Consider the following 22128-nt stretch of genomic DNA (forward strand, 5'->3'; position numbering starts at 1 on the left):
CCAGGCCTAACCTTCCTAGGACAGAGAACTGAGAATCTTTATGCTGCCTGAACATCAACTCTGTGGAAAAGCTGGGTTGTCGCTGAGATACTAAATGTTTTTAAATCTTCCTTTTTCAAAAGCTGAACATTAAAAAAATATGAATTTAAATCTCCTGAAAATGGAATCTGTTCTATCTGACTTACTGGTGTGCCATTTCCCCAGAGGATTTCTTCCTCTTTAATGAACACTTGGCAATACTGACAAGATCAGGTTCCATCAGCTCACTCCATAGACACAATTATGCAGAGAGCCCTGGGTAAACACAGTGTGGGTTATAAAACAAAACAAGCGAAGCATGAAGAAAGGGACCTGTAGGGATGGGTGTTGACACAGGAGAGAGAAAGACAGACACACACACACACACACACACAGGGAGAGAGAGAGAGAGAGAGAGAGAGAGAGAGAGAGAGAGAGAGAGACAGGAGGTGGGCTGAAAATAGTCAGATGTATTACATGCATACACAAATTTTCCAAGAACAAGCTCAATTAATAAAGCAATTATAAAATTAAATTAATTAAAAAATGAATTCAAAATAATTTTGACTTACTCTATTTCAAAAATACTATCCCAAAATATTTCAGAGATACGAGCATCTATCCTATTTTAAAATCACTTCTGTGGTGGACGAAATGGGGTCTTCCTGGAACTCACTTTTCTTAACTTATTTGAAAAGAGTGTCTTTGCAGATGTATGAAAATGAGGAACCTAAATATGAAAATTGTCCTGGATTATCAAGGGGGCTCTAAATCCAGCGACAAAGATCCTTACAGAGATAGAGAAAAAGAATGTACAAAGATGGAAAGGCACCATGAAATAAAAACAACGTAGCATCACTGCTGTCTCCAGAAGCCCTTGCAGTGTTTACTCCATGATAAAATGAACTGTGTCCCAAAGAAAGATATATCCAAGTGCCTGTCTCTGCTCCCTGAACTGTGACCTTATTTGGAAATAGGATTTTTGCGGATGTCATCAATTTAGAGTGATGTCATATCTAATTGGTGGATCCTAATCCAATGACTGGCTTCCTTATAAAAAGAGGATGATCTGGACAGACACAGTCAGAGAAACTTCCATGTGACTAAGAGGCAAAGGTTAGAACCATGTGTCTACAATCCAAGAAAGACCAGGGAACTTCCAGAATCAGAAGTTAGGAAGAAGCAAAGAATGATCCTCAGTTTGAGTCTTCAAAGGGTTCACAACCTAGCCAATACCTTGACTTCAGACTTCTAATCTCCAGAAATGTAGGAGGATAAACTTCTGTTATTTTAAGCTAAATCTGTGTCAATTTTTTTTACAGGATCCCTAGAAAATAAAGATTGTGGCTACAATACATCTGGGTCATCATCAACATGCAAATGTTACCACATGCATTACTTTTCTTTTCACTGAGACAACGCAATTTAGAGGATGAACGAATGGTTTGTTTCAGCCCACAGTTGGAGAGAGTAGAGTCTACTACATGTCAGGGAACTAGGTAAATTGGTGGAAAACCAATTGAACACTGGTCATATCATTCCCACAGTTATGAAGCAGGAGATCGATAATAGTGATCAACTGGCTTTTTCCTTTTTCCAGCTTACTAGATCCAGGACTCAGCCAGTGAGATGGTCCCTCCTACACTCAGGATGAGTCATCTCAGGTAAACCTTTCTGGAAATACCCTCATGGATACCACCAGAGTGTGTCTCCTAGGTGATTCCAAACCCTGTCAAGATGACAATAAAGATAAGCCATTACATCATTCAGCAAACCAAATATCACACCTGGAAAAAAATCCCTCTGGGTGCTGCAATCTCCAAAAGGATAATTTACCTTTAAAATAACAAGAGGCACTATCACTAAGATCCACAGGGTTGGAACAGCAGATATAGCTCAAAAGTAAAGTGTTGGATGCTGCTCTTCCAGAAGATCTAAGTTTGTCTCTAAGCTCCCATGTCAGGTAGCTTAGAATTCCTTGGAATTTGATATTGCCTTCTGGTATTTATAGGCACACACAGACTCACACACACACACACACACACACACACACATAAACATGACACACAGAGAAACCCTACTCTCCTTGAATTGCCAAACATAATTACTAAGTCAGGCTGGCTTCTAGTTGTTCTTTAATATATATAGTTTATATATGCAATATATGTGGGGATATATATATATATATATATATATATATATATATATATAGAGAGAGAGAGAGAGAGAGAGAGAGAGAGAGAGAGAGAGAGATGGGAGAACTCTACCCCTTTACTTGGTCTCTTCATTTGGCCAGAACAAGTTTGAATTTCTTACTACCCAGTCATATGTCTGAGAAATGGTTTCTATTTTCTATGAAATAATCTGTTTTTATGATTGTATAAACATAGTTAAGTGTGTTTAGTTTATCCTAAGCCTTTTAAAAACAAGGAAATCTGCTGTCCCTTAATTGTGACTCTGTCCAGGAAAAAGACACTAGTCGATTTTGTGTTCCTGATTTCAAACGTGTTCCAGAACCACCAATCCAGGGAGGGTCTTTAATTTTTCTTTTTGTTAATGGAACTAAGTCTGAGACAACAGCTGGGTCATCAGATGTTTCAGAAGGTTAAGCTAAACGATCAAGGCTGGATCCAGGGGTGGCTCTCTCCAAAGCTGATGACTTTCCTGGGGCAGCTGATGCCCTTCCCAGAGCCTTAAAAAAGTTTAGGGTGCAGGAGAGATGGCTCAGTCAGTGCCGTGCTTGCCACACAAACAGGAAACTAGAACTCAGTTCCACAGAACCCACTAGTAAATGGCCTGGGAGACTCAACACTCCATCAAGAGCCGGAAATGGCCGTGAATTCCCACCCTTGCTGAGAGCTAGTGGCAATTGGTGGCCGCTGAGAGAGGGGTCGATTTTCTTCTGGGTTGTGGCCACTGGTAAGTTGACCATGCTCTGATGAATGACCCACACACATGCACATTTTGGCAGCATTAATTGGTCAGAGTAGGGTATTAAAAAACTTAAAAGTCTTCAAAAGAAGAGAAATGGAGGTTGGGGTGGCAGTAATAGGGGAGTCTTCTGAAAGTAGAACAATATTGCACACAATCAAGATGAATCAGGTGCATGTGTGAAATTTTTCAAGAGATAGACTTTAAATCTCCTTGAAGGAGGAGGAGAGGGAAGATGGAGGAGAAGAGAGGGGAAAAGAAAAGGGAAAAAGAGGAGGAGGAGGAAAAGGAGGAGGCAGCCTGACAGGGTGTCACATGTCTGTAGTCCCAGCATTGCAGAGGCAGGCAGATCCCCGGGGCTCATTGGAAAGCCAGACTCACAGAACTGGTGAGATCCTGTGAGAAGTCTCAGCAAAGAAGACGCATAGTGACTGAAAGCATCAGTCCAACCTGACCTGAGGCCTCCACCCTCAAGAATTCATGTGCGTGCATACATACAGAGGAACATGAACAGATAGGCACACGTTATCTCACTACAACCACTCCCACACGAACATGTGCCCATGCGTGCATACATGAGGACACACTCATGCTCACACACACACACACACACACACACACGTGCATACGCACACATGCACATGCATGTTTGAGCCCTCTCCATCCAGGTCCCACCAGTCCTCTGGCCTTTTCTTTCATATTCTCTCTGTTTTATGTACTCTGGCCTCTCTCTAGGCACTGCTTGTCTTGACCATCAGAAGTTCAAGACACCTACTGGATAAGTGGACTCTGTTTTCTCAGAAAGGAGATTCCAAAGAATCCAGCCAAACAAATCACAATCAAATGGTGATGGTGGGAGGGACTGTCTGTCTTCCTTCCCTCATGCTCTGAGATGTGTCGTCATCTTAATTTCTTTAGGCTTTTGAATATATATCCTCATGGGTTCTATAATACTTTCTTTCACACGTAGTATGATTCACTGTTAAAATAATTGCCAAGGTCTATGACAAACCAGCGGCAGCTCGATAGTATTTGCTGAGCCTTGTCATCATGCTAAACACTGTCCTTAGACCATGAACGAAGACCAACAACATGTCTGTTAGAGGAAAGAAACAAAATTCTGACCTCAGCAATTGCAAAGAACTAAAAGCTACCTGCTACCAGCAAAGGCCTGATATCAGCAGAGGTTAACATTGGCAGTCTGCAGTATTTAACCACTAGTTATGATAGGGGGCCAGTGGGAAACCTAACAAGGAGGCTAGGCAAATTCTGACATTGAAAAGTGATCAGAATTTTATATAAATGGCAATGTATTTTCACGCTTGAAAGGTGACATGCTCTGCATTCTACAAAGGACAAATCCCCATGTTGACTGTTTGTGACCAAGAATGTGCTTAGTGCTTGTGGACACTGTTACATTCTTGCTTTTATCTTTTAGCAAAGCAATCAAGCAGGAGAATCCCCTCTGAAAATAAGAAAACCTTCTCCCATGAAATTAAGCACAATCTTTCTCAAGAGCCTTATCTGTTGACACATCTTAATATGTCCTGCAAGGGAACATTAGCATTTTCATGTCATTTTGAGGGGATCCATGCCAATGTCATACAGGGAACTGAACTGCTCAAAGAGATAAGAATGAAAACCCAGTGCAGATTGACTTCATCAACCTAGACCGGATTCTGAGACGTCTAAATACATTCCCAATGTATTTGAAATAAATAAATAAATAAAAAATCCTAGTGTAATACAACCCCCGGTGGACAAGAAGCATAACTACATTGAAACTCAGTTCAGAGTCCATGACATCTCTTCCAAGAAGATAGGTTATTATTATTATTATTATTATTATTATTTTCTATGTTCTTGGTTTACATTCCAAATGATTTTCTCTTTCTAGGTTCCCCCCTCCCCCTAAGTCCCATAAGCCCTCTTCCCTCCCCAATCAACCCCCTCCCACTCACTCCTCTGTCCTGGTGACTCTGTCCTGGTGATCCCCTACAATGCTGCATCAAGCCTTTCCAAGATCAGGGCCCTCTCCTTCCTTCTTCTTGGGAATGATTTGATGTGTGGGTTGTGTTTTGGGTATTCTGAGCTTCTGGGCTAATATCCATTTATCAGTGACTGCATTCCATGTATGTTCTTTTGTGACTGGGTTACCTCACTTAGGATGATATTTTCCAGTTCCAACCATTTGCCTAAGAATTTCATGAATTCATTGTTTTTAATTGGTGAGTAGTATTCCATTGTGTAAATATACCACATTTTCTGTATCCATTTCTCCACTGAGGGACATCTGGGTTCTTTCTAGCTTCTGGCTATTATAAATAAGGCTGCTATGAACATAGTGGAGCATGTGTCCTTATTGCATGCCGGGGAATCCTCTGGGTATATGCCCAGGAGTGATATAGCAGGGTCTTCCAGAAGTGTCATGCCCAGTTTCCTGAGGAACCGCCAGACTGATTGTGGTTCCAAAGTGGTTGTACCATCTTGCAACCCCACCAGCAGTGGAGGAGTGTTCCTCTTTCTCCACATCCTCGCCAATACCTGCTGTCTCCTGAGTTTTTAATCTTAGCCATTCTGACCCTTGAGGACATGAGAGCAGGGGGAAAGTTCCTGAACAGAACACCAATAGCTTATGCTCTAAGACAAATGGACAAATGGGACCTCATAAAATTACAAAGTTTCTGTCCCTCAAAAGGACAAAACGGCAACCAACAGATTGGGAAAAGATCTTCACCAACCCTACATCTGACAGAGGGCTAATATCCATTATATACAAAGAACTCAAGAAGTTAGACCCCAGAAAACCAAATAACCCAATTAAAAAAAATAATTTTCACCTGAAGAACTTCGGATGGCTGAGAAGCACCTTAAGACATGTTCAACATCATTGGTCATTAGGGAAATGCAAATCAAAACAACCCTAAGTAGATAGGTTCTGAAGGTATACTACCTACACCAGCTTCAGGGCCTAAAGGTCTGGCCTTCTCTTCATCATACAAATAACATAGAGGTCATCTGTGCTATTAGCTACCTCTGGTCCTGGTTGTGAGAGCTTGGGGGAGCCAATGGCTATAAGGGTCATTTAGACAACTAGCCACCTCCTGTACTGGGTGGAGGAGTTTGATATGGCCTGGTCCAACAGATAATACAGATCACCAAGCTAGACTTCGGTGATGACCAAGGAAAGGCTTTTAATAAGTACCCTAGGCTTCTGGCCATCCATGCAGTGGGTGAACTTACAAAGCCTGCTGAGCTCCTTGTGTCCAACCACTGATCTGCTTGTCTGAACCTCACTGATTTTCTCATGTTTCAACTGAAATCCAGACTTCATCCTTTCTGGGTTATAGTTATTGAGTGAATTAAGTAAGTAGTTAATTCATGCATAGGTTAGTTGAAGTTTTGCAAGTTCTTCGATAGTGAGGGACACATCTTAACGCTTGGATTTCTGTCGCATTTCTAGAGACTGGATTTCAGTTAGGCGTGGCATAGCTAGGAGTCAGGACAGGAGCTCTAGAGGTCAGGGCCTGGGGTTGAGGCTTCCAGAAGGTTATGGACAAGTCAAAGTGGTTTTTAGCAAACAAGCTGTGCTGAGAGAGTCTGAGGTCCAAGGAAACCTCTTTTCTGAAAAGTCCTCTCCAGAGGGGACATGCCAGGGATGCAAGATGGAATAGAATAGAATAGAATAGGATAGGATAGGATAGGATAGGATAGGATAGGATAGACTAAAGAAGTCGAGAGAAACAGAAGAAAAGGATGCCAAGGAGAAAAGAAGACAGAGGAGAAGGGAGAAGGAGAGACAAAGAGAAAGTGTGAAAGTTTCTAACAGAAAAAAATACACCCAAGGATCAAATGAGTAGAAAGACAGAAACACAGATGGGACATGGAGGTGCATGCCTTTAATTCCAGCACACAGAAGGCAGAGGCAGGTGGATCTCTGAGAGTTCAAGGTCAGCCTGGTGTACAAGGTCCTGGTCTCCAGGACAACCAGGGGTATTATACCGAAACACCCTGTCTTAATAAAACCATGAATGAAAGAAGTAAAGAAAGAAAGAGAGAGGGGGGAGGGAAGGAGGGAGGGAGGGAGGGAGGGAGGGAAGAAGGGAGGGAGGGAGGGAGGTGAGAAAAACAGAAACACAAACAAAACCATCACACGTGTTATAATGACATGTTCTGGTTTGGATGTGGGTTTGGCAAACCACGTGGTTCCATGCCCTAGAACCTTAGTCCTGGAGCCTTAAAAAGTGGGGAAGGGTGCAGAGTAATTAGAATATCAGTGGTGTGTCTCACAAGGAATAAGAACTCTCTCTGGGAGCCCAGTTAGCTCTTATAATGTTCACACCACTCTCTGACCTCCTGTTTGCTGTGTCGCACACACACACACACACACACACACAAAAGCAGTGCTGCCCTGGTGCCATCTGCTACAAGGTCCTTACAAAATCTCAACAGATTTTGACATCTTGCCCTTAAATCCCCCTCAAGATGTTTAATAAATAATCTGATTTTTACAATAAAGTAACTAGCATCTGGAATATGAGACAGGTTGAAAGCAACTCTTAGGTAGGGAAATAACGGCTTCCTGCCTTCCTGTTTTTCCTCCCTATTGTTATCTGTGTGCAATCTCAAGGAAGCTCAGATGTCGAGCATAGGCATGCTGCCTCGTCACCTTAAGTAGGCCACAGGAAGCTCACTGGGATATCAGCTCTATCACCCATGGTACAGAGTTGAGAGTTCGGATTCCTGTCCTGTTAGTACCAGAGCCAGATCATCTATTCTGTATTAAAGAAGAAAAAGAAATATAAAAGCCAAGTTTGTAGAGCCTGATATCAGTTTTGGTTGTATAGAGTCATGGGTGTCTTGTTTATGGAGCCTGGCATGTAATCCCCAGCACTTCATGAGAAGGAAAAGACAGGCAGGAGGATGGGGGCAGTTGTTGGTGTGAGCACAACACAACAGGATCTAGTTAAAAAGGACTGAACAGAAAACTCCAGCAAGTAATCCTTCTCCCCATATGTGCCTGATAGCTCCATCTACCGAACTCCTCTAGCTGCTTCACACAGAGCAGGGTGATGGAGCAGACCTGGAGGCCCTCCTTACCTTAATGAGAGACACACTTTAACTGCAGAGGAGTTCTATGTGTTTAATACATACAGCAATACGTCTTGGTTTTAATCAAAGAATGCTGTACCACCTGCGGCTATAACAGAACCCCAAATCCTGCAGCAGTGATTAAGGAGACCCAGATAAGCCATCCAACAGGTATACTAATGAGAACCAGTGTTTACTCACCACCTTCCTCTTTGAATTTATGACAAAAAGTTGGAGTGAAGTTTCTATGCAAGAGACAGCAGTGGGTGACTGATGAGATGGACTATTGTGTCCCAACCATAGATAGCCCCATGGCAAGACCATGGAACAGAAGTAGGCCTGGCACAATGGGTCTGGGTTTTTTTTACTTTTTTTTTTCAGAAATTTTTAGAATAACTGTATGCTGATGTAGGCAGAAAGAGCAACTGTCGTCAGAGGGTCCACTAGAAAATTCTAAAGAATGTATTATTCCTCAACTCTGACCCTCAAATCAGTGACTCAGCTACCCATAAAAGGGCCTATCATTTTCCCTGACATGTGTTGTTCTACATTAACGAACTAGTGACTTCTTGGGAATTCATCTTAGGAATTCATTAAAAAGAGTGCTAATTTGTCAGTTGAGTCCATGAGAGAGGGCATCTGTCATGAGTTAACTGAAAAATGAAACATGAAAAAATGCATAGTAGGAAAACAGCACAAGGAAAAGACTACATTTCTCTCCACTTTACAGCAATAATAGCAGGCAAACATTCGGTGTCCTTAAGTGTGGGTGAGGGAAAACAGGCAGCGTCAGTGTCAGACTGGTTTGGTGACGAGGCTCTGGTTTTGTTAGCCGTTCATGCTGGATGCCTTTGTATAGATGCGTGCTATCATCGCCAGCCATACACTCGTCCAGGATTCACTCCTCAGCAAACACCTGCACATAGATGTTCACATTCCTGTATCCCAGACATCTGGACAAAGTTTCTTGTCTTATACCATTTCGTCCCAGTGGATGCTTCCATGATCATTTTCCAACAAGTTTTAACAATTTGCTCTCATATGCCTCTCTTTCTCTCTTTCTCTGTGTGTGTGTGTGTGTGTGTTTTGCTCTCTTTCTGTCCCTCCCTCCCTCTCCATCCCTCCTTCTCCCTGTCTCTTTCCCTCTCTCTGTCTCTGTATCCCTACTCCCCTCTTTCCCCATCTTTCCCTTCCTCCCTCCTGCCCTCCCTGTTCTCATGTGTGTGTGTGTATATGCATGTACGTGTGTGTGTGTGTGTGTGTGTGTGTGTGCATGTGTTGATCTGAAAAAGGGATATTTAAGTGGAAGTAAGAGAGAAAATTGCTTTGTTTTGTTTTAAGTATACTATAGCCCAGGCTGGCCTAAAACTCAATACATACTTGAGGCCTACCTCAAATCCACAATGACCAGCCTGTCTCAGCTTGCCAAATGCTAGGATTACAGGCATAAGCCACCAGGCCCAACTTCTCTCTTGTTTAATGTTTTCTGCCTCAATATTAAGCAGTGGACAGTTAAAGAGTAAAAAATAGAAAGCATACATCTCATTTTTCAGATCCATCCAGGAGAGCCGTGAGTAGTACCCAGGTCTAGGTCACTGAAGGCCATTCCTGCCTGTGGAATCCCACTGCTTCCCTTATGATGTCCTCACTGCTAATCCTTCAGGGCTGTTGGCAGACACAAGTCACGTGCAGATCCCTCAACTCAAGTTGATCTGCAACAGGGATATTTAAAAGGACCCAAGGTCTCTTTATAGCCCAGTACTATACCACATCACTTTTCCAATAAGGAAACTTTTACCTCATGTGACGCACACCCAGATGTGGGCCTTTAGCTTCTTTGGGTCAGGCCCCAGTGTCTAAGCACCAGGTCTTTTTATTTATTTTGTAAGTATAAAGATGATAGTGTATCAGGGACTAATGAACTGGCATCAGATCCTGAGCACTCCTCACACAGGGAGGAGGAAGAGAAGGAAGGAAAGGGAAAAAGAGGGGGTGGAGGACGGAGAGAGAGGAGGGGGAGACACACAGACAGACAGAGACAGAAAGACACAAAGAGACACACAGAGACAAAGAAGCTGATGCATGTCTGCAACCCGAGCCCTAAGGCACAGACAGGCAAATCCCTGGGGATTGCCGGTCAGCTGACCCAGCTCAACAAGGCAACTCAACATTCAGTGTGAGAAACATAAGGCGCGGAATGATGGAGAAAGACACCAACGTCTGGTCTCCACTCATGTTCACAGAGATGCATGCACCTGGCTCGTGTGCCTGCATACACAATCACATACACACATACTCTGTACACATACAAGAAAACAGCATATCTTTAAGTGATAGTCACACATCCTGATAGACAGAGGTGCTAGTATAACATTGACTGCATTTTAAGCATATTATATGCAGTCAGTTTCCTAAAGGTTTTACATACACTGATTTATTTAACATGTGCTGCACAGGTCTCTTCCTGCAAGCCCTCCTTCTAGACTATGCACTAAGCAGAAGCTTCACTGTGCATGCCTGTGAGCATGTCTAACTTGCCTTCAAGTCTTCATTGTCTTCAAGTCTTCTTGGCATCAGTTTCCCACCTGATTTAAGACTCCTATACTTTATTCTGTGAAGCCCACCTCTGTAAGTTTCCCCTGTTTATAATGTGACTTTAAGACAAGACATTAGCCAGGACAGGCATCGAGGGGCTTCCCAGGAAATCCCTTGGGTAGCTGGGAGACAGTGGGAGGGTGTGGTGCTAGGTCTTCCTCTCTTGGGATGATGTAACTGCCTGACCTGCCCTAGTAAATACTGAAACATGTCTGTCTGCAGTAAGTGTGACATTGTGCCAAACATTACCATTTCCACAGGGATATCAGTTGAGCTAATTAGATTCACAGAAATTCTCATGGCAAGAATACAACATTGCACTTACTGAAATGGTGTTTTTAAAACATCTTCTTCAGAATAGTAAAGTTTCCAGAAACCCAAAGTATATCCATTGGCACCTGTGAAAAGGTCGGTTGAATAGATACATTGACTAGAAAAATAAAATCTCTGGGTGGCGGTCATGCCAAATAAGCAAGCCAGGGTGGGTTCAAAGTCAGCCTGGGTGGACTTTCATTCGTGTACTCCTATTTTCCAGCTCACTGAGGTGAAACATTTCACTTGAAACTGCAGATTATTTTCTTCACTGGTTACATGAGAATACTGGAGGAGCTCTGACCATACAAGGTGGTTGGAAAATAGTGCATTTTGCTATTTGACATGGGATGTGCCCCAAGATACATGCTCAGCAATGATGAGGAATATAAAAATGGCGGACAGTGATAGCCAGTGATGAGGATGCTGCCAGTTATGAACATCACAGTGCTGAGGAGGAGAAGGATAATAGAAGGAAAAGATGTGGAGATGACAATGATAGCTGTGATGGAGGCAGCGATGGTGGTGAGGATGACAGAGATGGAGATGACATCAATGGTGACAGTGGTGGTGAGGATGACAGAGACAGAGATGACAGTGGTGGTGACTGACAGTGATGGTGAAGATGATGGAGATGGAAGTGACAGTGATGATGATAGTGATGATAAGGATAACAGAGACAGAGATGACATCATTGGTGACAGTGGTGGTGAGCATGACAGAGACAGAGATGACAGTAGTGGTAAGCATGGTGGAGATGGACATGGCAGTCGTGGTGATGATGCAGGTGTGAGGATGTTCACAGTGATGATGATGATGGCATAGCTATGGTGGTCACCCCTCATACCAGGGCAAGGTGATTTTCAAACCCCAGGAAGAGAACTCAGACCCTAGTAATTACTGAATGAATCTTCAAAAGCAGGGGACGAAATGAAGAAAATACAAAAAGAGCCAAGTGAGTTTTAAAATCTAAAAGAAGAAAAAACAACAACAAAACCACAATCCTGCCAACATTTTAGAGTCTTATAGCTCCTGACATCAAGAGAACTTCCAAGAAATTTCGTTGCTGTGATTTTTCTTACCCGAACCATTATTGCAGATTATATAGAACATCGGTTTGTTTCACTTTGTGACCTTTACTCTACATAAGCCAGATATTTGTCCTGTCTTATAAACAGATTCCTGGGGGATTTTGCAGTGATATAAATTAATCACAGAAAATTACACATATTTACTGCCCTAGAAAAGCAAGTCAAAATTGAGTCAATTCCTGCACACACTCATCATCTAGCCTGAAAGAAAGTAGGAAAGCAGCAGGGAGGGGAGCATGGAATTGAAGCATTTATAATGACCCAGACTGCCATTTATTTTAAAAATATCAAAACTAGGATGTCGTGTATTTTCAAGGTGAGACATGAAAGTCAGGGAACATTCTATCTAGACATTTTTGAGGTAGAAATTCCAAATGTCATCCAACCACAGAAGACAATCCTCATGAGAACCTTGAAAAGAGAAGCTTTGCAACATGTTGAATTAAATGATTTTTTTTCTTCTTAAGCTTCCCACACAAAATCATGGGAAGATTTCAGAGGCCGTCTGTATAAATAAAATATGAATACCAAAGTTCAGTGTTTCATCTCTGCACATACTATTTCTCTTTTGTTTATGTCAAGAGCTGGAAATCAGTCTGGGTAGCTGTTCCCTGCACAGCGATGTGTCTGGTTTTCATTGTCTGTGAGAAAAAGAAGTTCAATCTGTGTTATTGAATTAAAATCAACTTCCCAGGCCCCTCCCTCTCTGATTTTTGTTATCTAGAGCAACACAACTTGGCTGTTCCTAACCCACATGCTTTTAACACTTCAACTACATTTCCAGTGTTAACCTTCCATTTGAAAACACATCGAATTATCTTAGTTCAAGTTTTTATTTAGCAACAGTGTAGAAAAACGTCCCAAAAGTGTCTTAGCATCCAGGATTATATTCTGTGAGATTTTTGTTTTGTTTTGCTGCTGTTATTGTTTTGTTTTGTGTGTGTGTGTGTTCATTTGCTCGTTTGTGTTTGTTTGTTTGGTTGGTTGGTTGGTTGGTTTTGAGACAGGATTTCTCTAAACCCTATCTAGGGTTCCCTTGCTCTGTAGACCAGGCTGACCTCAAACTCCAGAAGATCCACCTGCCTCTGCCTCCCAAGTGCTAGGACTAAAGGTGTGTACCACCATATCCAGCTCATCCATATCTATAGAAAGAGAAGTATAACACTTGAAAAAAAAGATAATGTTCATAGTTCAGTTCTGAAAAAAATGAATGATACAAAAACTCCTAAAATGTTGTTTTCCTGAGGAGTTCATTTGTTCAACACACAAGACCCATCTCTCCCATTCATTTCTTCATTCAGAACCAGCTGCAAAGTAGACTTAAGTGGAGATCAACTTTTCCCCCTTCTCTGTATAGAGAGCAGAGGTCAGACAGCCATTGATGGCAAACAGATAAGGCATCAAAATAATGGGACAGCGCCTGTCTTAGGAATCGACCCGGTCATCCATCATCCCGTTCCCGTTTGGTCATCCCTGCCAGCCTCCAGAGATACCTGTCTTAGGTGGGAGTGGCCCTGGGAAGTTGCCCGTCATTGGCTAACTGCCCAGCAAGTTAATTGTTATTGATGCCTTTAGCTTGTGGGGCTCCTTCTGGAGTCCCGGCTGGAATGGCTGTGACAAGGATGCTCTTTCTGTTAAGGCACTAGAGTGTGCTGTTTGGGCTGTTTTGCCCTGGGGGTTTAGGTAGCCATCTCTCAATCTTCCATAGCCAAACGACGGTAATGTACCTGAATAGGTTTGGCTGCCAGGTCATCTATCCGCTTCTTAATTAGGGCTGTGAGACGTTTAAAAGCCCATGGTCCAAAAGAAAATAACAATAACAGACCTACAAAGGGTCCTAGAACACTGGGTAAAAGTGTAGTGAGCCATGGAGAGGTGGAAAACCAATTTTCATACCAACTTTCTTTCTGTTCTCTTTCTCTCTTACGTTTTTTTTAAGGTTTTTTTGAGACAGGGTTTCTCTGTATAGCCCTAGCAGTCCTGGAACTCACTCTGTAGACCAGGCTGGCCTCAAACTCAGAAATCCACCTGCCTCTGCCTCCCAAGTGCTGGGATTAAAGGTGTGCGCCACCACCACTGGCCCTCAACTTTCTTACTGATTAATTGTCTACGGAAATTGTTGCCTAGGTGCACTAAGGACCCTATTAACCGTCTGTGCTCACCAGCCTCCTTCACCAGACCCGCACAAACACTCAAAGCTTCTGCCGGCTTCCCAGGGGAACTCTACGGAGGGAGATGGGGGAGGTGCTTCAGGCCTTTAACTTGTTCCACTTGATTAGCATATCTGATGTTGCTCAGCAATTAGACAAGGAACTTCTCTCTAAGAAAGAACAGGTGGGGAACAGGGCTGGAGCTGAGATGTAGCTACTTCAACACAGCAGCAGGAAGGAGTTTCCTTCCAACAACACACGGTCCACCTCTCATTAGGTAAAACTGAAAGTCATTAAGATATTGACTACGAAGCTGGGCATCGGGACTCAGGGGGTGATAACAGGAAGATTGTTTTGAGATCAAGGCCAGTCTCTAGTTTATAAACAAACCCTATGTCCCCCCAAAAATTATGTTCAAGTTACATCCTTGGGCACCCCAGCTCGTTGAAAGGGCGACTACCCAGGATCAACTCCCAGCCCCTAGTACACGGGTGACTGCTCCATCGGGTCTTTACCTCCTCCTCCAAGGTGGACCCTCCTCCAGTCTAGGTGGATGAAAAAAAGGAGTTCCAGAGAGCGAATGTAGGACCATGAAGGAGGAGGAAGAGGGCAAGGAAGACAAGGAACGGAACAAGAGAAAGCGGAAGAAGAAAGGGAAGAGGAAAAAGTGTTACAGAACCGCCCCCTTATGAATAAAGATTTCAGGGGACCAATCACTGGGTGAGGAGTAGGTGAGACCTCCGGGTCAGTGAGAGGAAGAGGAGAGGCAGCAGCCAGATATTTGCTTTTGGACCGGACTGGGAGAGCTTGGAGGACGATTTGTAGCTAACAAGACGCCCCCGGATTAGATGGTGGATCCACCAGGATTTGCCACCAGAGGAGTTATATTTAGTATAGCTTACAAAATTAGGATGCTAGCTGCTACACCCAGGGATTGAGATATCTATTGATTCTGAACTTAGTTTGTGTGGTGTTTTCCTTCACCCAGTGGCTCAACTGGCTTCCAGGGAGAAAGATATGGCACCAAAGCGTGGGTTTGCAAGAAGTGCACCCCCAAAAGGCCATGGGAATTTGGAAGCATGGGACTGGCATGGTAGCCACCGGCCAGTGGGAACTTAGCAAGCTGGGTGGAGAGATTTCGGAGCTCCGGGTCAGAGCATCTGTCGAGATGAGAACAAGGCCCACTGGTGCCTTGCAGGAGATAACATGGATTGTTTTTAATATTTCATACTACAGAAAGGGGAGGAGGAAGACAAGGAAAGGAATAAGAGACAGAGGAAAAAGGAGAGGATGGAGGAGGAGGAAGAGGAGGAGAGATAGATTTTTCCCACAGGGCAAAATCCATTCAAAACCTAGGAATGTTTCCAACCGTCAAAACAGTGGACTATAAAAATGTCTGTCTAATCATGGGACATCTATATCGCAAAACACAGGAAACATCACAGAAAAAAAAAAAGACTGTAAGAACCAGAGGTCAGAAAGAATGGGGCAAAACTGCCTTGTGGACATGTCAGGATGCCATGAACTTACAGCACCTGTGGCTGCCGCACAAGACCTAGCCAAGATTACACAGTGGGTCCTGGATGAGGACAGTGGGGTGTAGTCCTCACCTACCCCTACTCCCCCTGAGAGGATATTTACCCCTAATGACTGCTGAGGAGAGAGAGTCAGATCTTTTTAAGGATGTAACTCCTGGTGGGTGAGCCAGGCTCTAGTGAGTGGCCACATACTGTGTGCAGATGGACTTCACTAACGAGACTCGGTGAGTAACAACAAAAGACAGACAGAGAAAGAAAGAAAGAAAGAAAGAAAGAAAGAAAGAAAGAAAGAAAGAAAGAAAGAAAGAAAGAAAGAAAGAAAGAAAGAAAGAAAGAAAGAAAGAAAGAAAGAAAGAAAGAAGGAAGGAAGGAAGGAAGGAAGGAAGGAAGGAAGGAAAGAAGGAAGGAAGGAAAGAAGGAAGGAAGGAAAGAAGGAAGGAAGGAAAGAAAGAAATGAAGAAGGCAGAGAGAGCTATGAAGAATTGAATGGCATGAATGAGGAGTTAATAAAATAAGAATACATTGTGTACTTAACATGAAACTTTAAATAATAAGTAAATATGCACGTGCAAGACTTCAGAACTGCACAGACTGGTAAGTGCAGTGTACCATTTATTCTTCATGACTTAGACAGGAGGATTACTGGTGCTGTCTGCGTGTGTGTTGCATGTGTGGAGCATAAACAGACATATGATTAGCTCTTAGGTCTACTGGCCAGGAATAGCCACGTGTGGATCTGATATAGAAACTCTGAAGGATATTCCACAACAGAAGCTCAAGGCCATAGCTCGAGATGACTAAGTTGTCATACTTCTTGTGTAAATCCCATATTTAGAAATAGAGGAGTGCAGAGTGCAGTTTTATTGACAGCTGAGAGGGAAGACTATGTAGTTGATGGTGGAGTTTATCAAACATTGTAGATAAGTAAACCTGCATGGCTAGTCATGGTCAATGGAACTCTGGTGAAAAATGACTGAGACTAAGAGACACTTTTGCTGAGACAGAAGAACCACAGGGTGGAAGTATTGAACACAGCTGGGTCACTAGATGCATCATGTAGCTCCTGGACCATTACACAGACTCAAGACTGAAGCAGAACAAATTACTATACATTTTGTGATTCTATTTCTTTGAGACAGCGTCTCATGCAGGTCAAACTGACCTTAAATTTGAAGACAAAAATGAGCTTGAACTTTGGATCCTCCTGCCTCAACCTCCAGGTGCTGGGATACCAGGTTTACATAGATAGCTATGCCCTGCTTGTGCAGAGCTGGGGAATGAATGCAGGGCTTCACGTGTACCAGGCAAGTACTGTACCGCAGAGCTACATTCCCACCTACAAATAACAGAAGCTCTTAGCAACAGTAATGGAGGCTGTTTCTTTACTAGAACTATCTAACATTTCCCTTTATATAGAAACCATGAACAGCAAAACCTTAAATTTCCTTAGAGTTCAGCCTGGGCCTATTTTTCTTCTAACTCTAGGGGTTCCACCATCTAGGGAGGGGGGTTATATGTATTTGAATAGTTTTAAAGATCAGCTAACTCTTGCTATTATTAGCTTAAAGATTGTCCAGAGAGCACTGGGCCACTCCAATCGTCTGGACATAATTAGTGGGTTCTTTTCATTCTTAAAAGTGTCCCAATCTGGATGACTCAGATATAAGCCTGCCTTATCATGGGGCCAGTCGTGTCCATGTCTCTAAGTCCAATCTTAAATCTCTCTTTTTTTTTTTTTTAGAAAGTTTTAGCATGGAAAACCTAGCCATCCACTGAGCACCTCCATTTGTCTGTCACCACAAATTTGGGCACTCCCTGAACTGGTTAGTTGCTTCTCATGTTTCCCAATCTGTTTCTTTTCAATAAGGCCACATAACAAGCACTGAGTTGCTTAAGTTAGAACCAAGCACCAAGCATCTCTGGAAACCACCTCCCTCACCACTAACACCAGCTCCTCAAGCTTGTGATGGGTCATTAAGACCCGTCAACTCTACTTCTTAATACATCACAAACCCACCTCTTACCTTTACTACCACAGCCTTACCCAAGTCACCCCTCTTTTGGATCCCTACTATAGACTCCTAGCTAGTGTCTGTTCTTTCTTCTACCTGCAAACACAGTAGCCAAAGTGATCTTTACAGTATAAACTAGGCCATGCTCCTTTCCAGTTAAAGAATATTGAGCTACAATCAAAATCCCAAATCTTTAGGTCTTCTGTGAAAAAAGATCACTTTGTCCTTCTCTCCCAGGGTCTACTTCCCATCCCCCACATCTCTCTGCACCAGGCATTCTTTTTTGGTGAGTCCTTCAAAATGGCGTCCTTTCCTACTGGAAAGCTTTTTCATCTGCTGGCCCATCCAACTGAGAGTCCATTAGATGTTCACACAGTCTGCATTCTCCTCATCTCTTTAAGAATACTGCTGGACTCTACATGGATGGCTAGGCTACATTTCCCAGACTCCCTTGCAGTTAGGAATGCAATTCTAGGCCACTTTATTTAATCTGTATATAGCATCTCTGGGTCTGATAATGAAAGTGTACTCAAATGCACCTCTGGGTGCTTCCCCCTTCCCAGTGGTTGTACTGAAGAAGACTCACAATGCAGCCTAGATGGGTACCCCAAGATGATGGCATACCTTCCACAAGACTGGAGAAAAGCCACCTCATTTTCTGTCTTTCTGCTCAGACAGAACTGTTTAATGCGCATTAAATACACTTTTATTCATGCCACTAAGTGTTAGGGTCCTATAACAGTTGCTGATATACCTTATACCTTATACCTTTTGTACCTTATATTTTATACCTTATACCTTATACCTTTTATACCTTATACTTCATACCTTATACCTTTTATATCTTACACCTTATACCTTATACCTTTTATACCTTATACCTTATACCTTTTATACCTTATACCTTATACCTTACACCTTACACCTTACACCTTACACCTTACACCTTACACCTTACACCTTACACCTTAACACCTTAACACCTTACACCTTACACCTTACACCTTACACCTTACACTTTACACTTTACACCTTACACCTTACACCTTACACCTTACACCTTACACTTTACACCTTACACCTTACACCTTACACCTTACACCTTACACCTTACACCTTACACCTTATACCTTATACCTTATGCCTTATACCTTATACCTTATACCTTGCCAGGAGCCATTCTCACAGAGAGTTCGAAACCCCCTCCTCTCAGCCATTTCTAGCCTGCTTTCTCTAGGCTGCTTTTAGAAGGAAATGTACTAGTTTAAAGATTAGCCAAGTAAACTAGATGGTCAGTACATACAGAGCTCACCCGAATGGGCTCGAACAAACTAAGCTCACCAGTGGTTAGGTTACCATAGCAACTCCTTTCCACCTTACCTCCTCATGATTGAAATATGATGCCAAGTTCCTACTGCACCTGCCAAATCTTCCCGGAGATTCTGAGAGACAATTCTGTTCCTGAGATGTGATGCTAGCCCCCTGAGATTGTTCCCCAGATCAGAATACAGACTTGCTGTCCGTTTCTTGTGTCTCTTGTCTCTTGCCTTTCCCTAGGTGGTTCCAGGGACCCTGTTGACTGTCCTGTTGGTCAGGACAATACCTTATGCCTTATGCCTTATGCCTTATGCCTTATGCCGTATGCCTTGTGCCTTATGCCTTATGCCTTATGTCTTATGCCTTATACCTTATACCTTATGCCTTATGCCTTATACCTTATACCTTATGCCTTATGCCTTATACCTTATACCTTATACCTTATACCTTATACCTTATACCTTATACCTTATACCTTATACCTTATACCTGGAGCATTGCAGTTAGCCACACCACAACCACCAGCAGCACTGCACACACACACACACATACATACATACATACATACACACACACACACACACACACACACACACACACACACACACACAGTCCTCACATGTCTCTTACATACAGTATTTGAAGTCTAGGTTTGTATGCATTAAGAGGCCATCCCTGACTCCTTTCATCCAATCTCATCTAGGATGCTCTGTACTTCTCCATATGTTCTTCCATGTTAGTCATCACAACTTAGACAATAACTGTGTATATTTACATAAAGGCTATGTCCACAACTGACCCACTAAAATCCGTTGACTCGGCACTACAGTGATTGATGGCTCAGCACTTGAGAGTGCTTATCACTCTTGAGAGAAGCAGATTTGCATCACAGAATCTTCAACTACCTGTAAGTCTAGTCTCAGGGAATCCGAAGGCCTTCCCAAGTTTGCAAGCCACTCGGGTATACAAAACCACATGCAGACACACATATATACCTAATTAACTATAAAAGTAAAATCTCTGTTTAACACTCCATGGAAACAGAGTCTTTCATTCAACATGGCAATGCCCTCAAAGCCAAAATGCTGCTTGGCATGCAGCTGTCAATGAATTTTTTTTCAATGCCCAGCTAGCTCAGTAGGTAGAGTATGAGACTCTTAATCTCAGGGCTGTGGGTTCAAGCCCCATAATGGGTGCCATCTTTGTTTAAACTCCCAAAACTTGAGTACACCTAGTTACTTAACAAAAAACAAATAAATAAATAAAACTCTCTCAGGCTAATAATCTTAAATTTCTAGTAGACTTGTGCCCAACCCCACATTGGGTACCATCTGTTGCATGAAATATTAAAAATGAACCCGCCAACACTCCAGGGGCCAGGCCACACTCTCGTGCTCCTGCCGCCACCGCCAACTCTCTGGAGCTGGCCCCCACAACTTCTGGCTCACTTGTCCCAAGAGCTGCTAGTTCTTCCTTAGCCATAAACGCATGGAGTTTGCGATCCCACATTCCAGTAACTAAATGGAACCACCAACTTCGCGGTTATATAACACAATACCCAGTAATCCAGTAGAATCAAGACTCTTAAAGCTTAATTAACCAATCAGATTAAAATTAAAATAAAATCACAGTTTACAAGATGCCAATATAGTAATTTCATGATAAAAGCTTTGTCCCAATATTTCTAACCTTGTGAAATCATAGCTACTTGTGGCTGTTAAAACTATGTGGAATCAGGATCTTCTTCCTGTCCATCTGCCTCCATTTTGGCTTCTCCTCTGTCCTGACACACACTCTGTCTCTGTAACTCTTAGCTCTACCTCCCTTTTTTCTGTCCAATCACAGGCCTCCCACTGCCCTAATGTGATTGGACAGGGAAAATCCTGCAACAGAAGTTAAGTAAAAAAGAAGCCATTGTACAAGGACTTATTTTTTTTTTACCATGAAACTACAATATTAGACCAAAAATGTCATAAAGAAAATGCACACCATGGGATTTTTTTTTAAACCTTTATTCATTCAGAATGCAATTCTGGGCCAATCTGCAATCAATACAAAACCCCAAACTCTGAAGTGGCATTAACAGGCTAACTAAGATAATTCCATTCTTCAAAGTACACACAAGAACTAGGTTTTCATTCTGTTCGGAGCCCCTTTGAAAAGCACAAACATTCTCTTCCCATCAGAAGTGCATTATCAGATCATGCTTATACAGTGAATCAGCACAAGAGACTGAGGACAACTTATATGGAACTATGTGATTCTCGCAGTACAGTGGTCACAGATCCAAGCTACGTCGGTTGACTTGCTCGTGGCATCTGTCATGTGACATTGTCACCAATTACATTAAAAGAGCTTTGCTAGATTTTAAAGCGAATGTTAATGTAAGAATGAAGTAGATCCAGACATTATATTTCTGTCTGAGTGTATTTAAGTGATTACCAACTACTACTTAAATGATCAAAAATAAATCAATATTAAATATTAACTGCACACAACCTAAAATAAAAGAGCCACATTGCATCTTACAACAGTCTATAGAGAGATTAAAGCAATTAGTTAGAAGCCTTTCTTAAAAATTCAAAGTCTCTGACATCATTTTCCACCACTCCATCAATTCTTCCTTCTCCTCCTCCTTCCTTTCAGAGAAAGACTCCAGCTCAAAGTCCACCTGAAGAAGAAAACCAGAACACATTGCTATCAAGTCTCTTATACAATTAAAAAAGGTGGTTGTAGCTTGTACAGTAGAATAGGTTCAATCTAGCCACCTGAATTAAAGGAGCTTTTTTTTTAATCTGTGACAAATGAAATATAGTTTTGTAGGTACAAAATTCAGAAGACAGTTCTTCTTGGAAAGGGCTTAAACCAAATAACTTCAAAACAGCTTTTGTTTTGTAAAATCCATGCCTGCCCCCGCCCCACTGCGGACAGTCCTTTTTCTCATGAGCTGTACCTATCAGCCATGAGTTTTGTCCTGATGGGGGGGGGGGGGTTGGACTAATAGAATACAGCTCAATGTATTGGTGACTCATCTACAAAGTACTGTTTTGCAGACCATGAATTTATTAAAGAC

The 22128-nt window shown here is 42.5% G+C and overlaps 1 protein-coding gene and 1 non-coding gene across 2 annotated transcripts in view; one reads left to right on the forward strand and one right to left on the reverse strand.

Annotated features, from left to right (window-relative positions):
* The first annotated feature begins 20178 nt into the window (after window positions 1–20178).
* On the forward strand, window positions 20179–20251 carry Trnak-cuu (transfer RNA lysine (anticodon CUU)). Its single transcript has one exon. It is a non-coding gene; the product is annotated as a tRNA-Lys (tRNA).
* An 806-nt stretch (window positions 20252–21057) lies between these two features.
* Cpe (carboxypeptidase E) overlaps window positions 21058–22128 on the reverse strand; it is a 100628-nt gene continuing 99557 nt past the window's right edge. The window contains exon 9 of the mRNA XM_052162532.1: window positions 21058–21726. Coding sequence (XP_052018492.1) covers window positions 21628–21726 — 99 coding nt within the window. The 3' untranslated portion in view covers window positions 21058–21627. The remainder of the gene's footprint in view (window positions 21727–22128) is intronic.

The sequence above is a fragment of the Apodemus sylvaticus genome, chromosome 18 (genome assembly GCF_947179515.1).
Source record: "Apodemus sylvaticus chromosome 18, mApoSyl1.1, whole genome shotgun sequence".
Lineage (NCBI taxonomy): Eukaryota > Metazoa > Chordata > Mammalia > Rodentia > Muridae > Apodemus > Apodemus sylvaticus.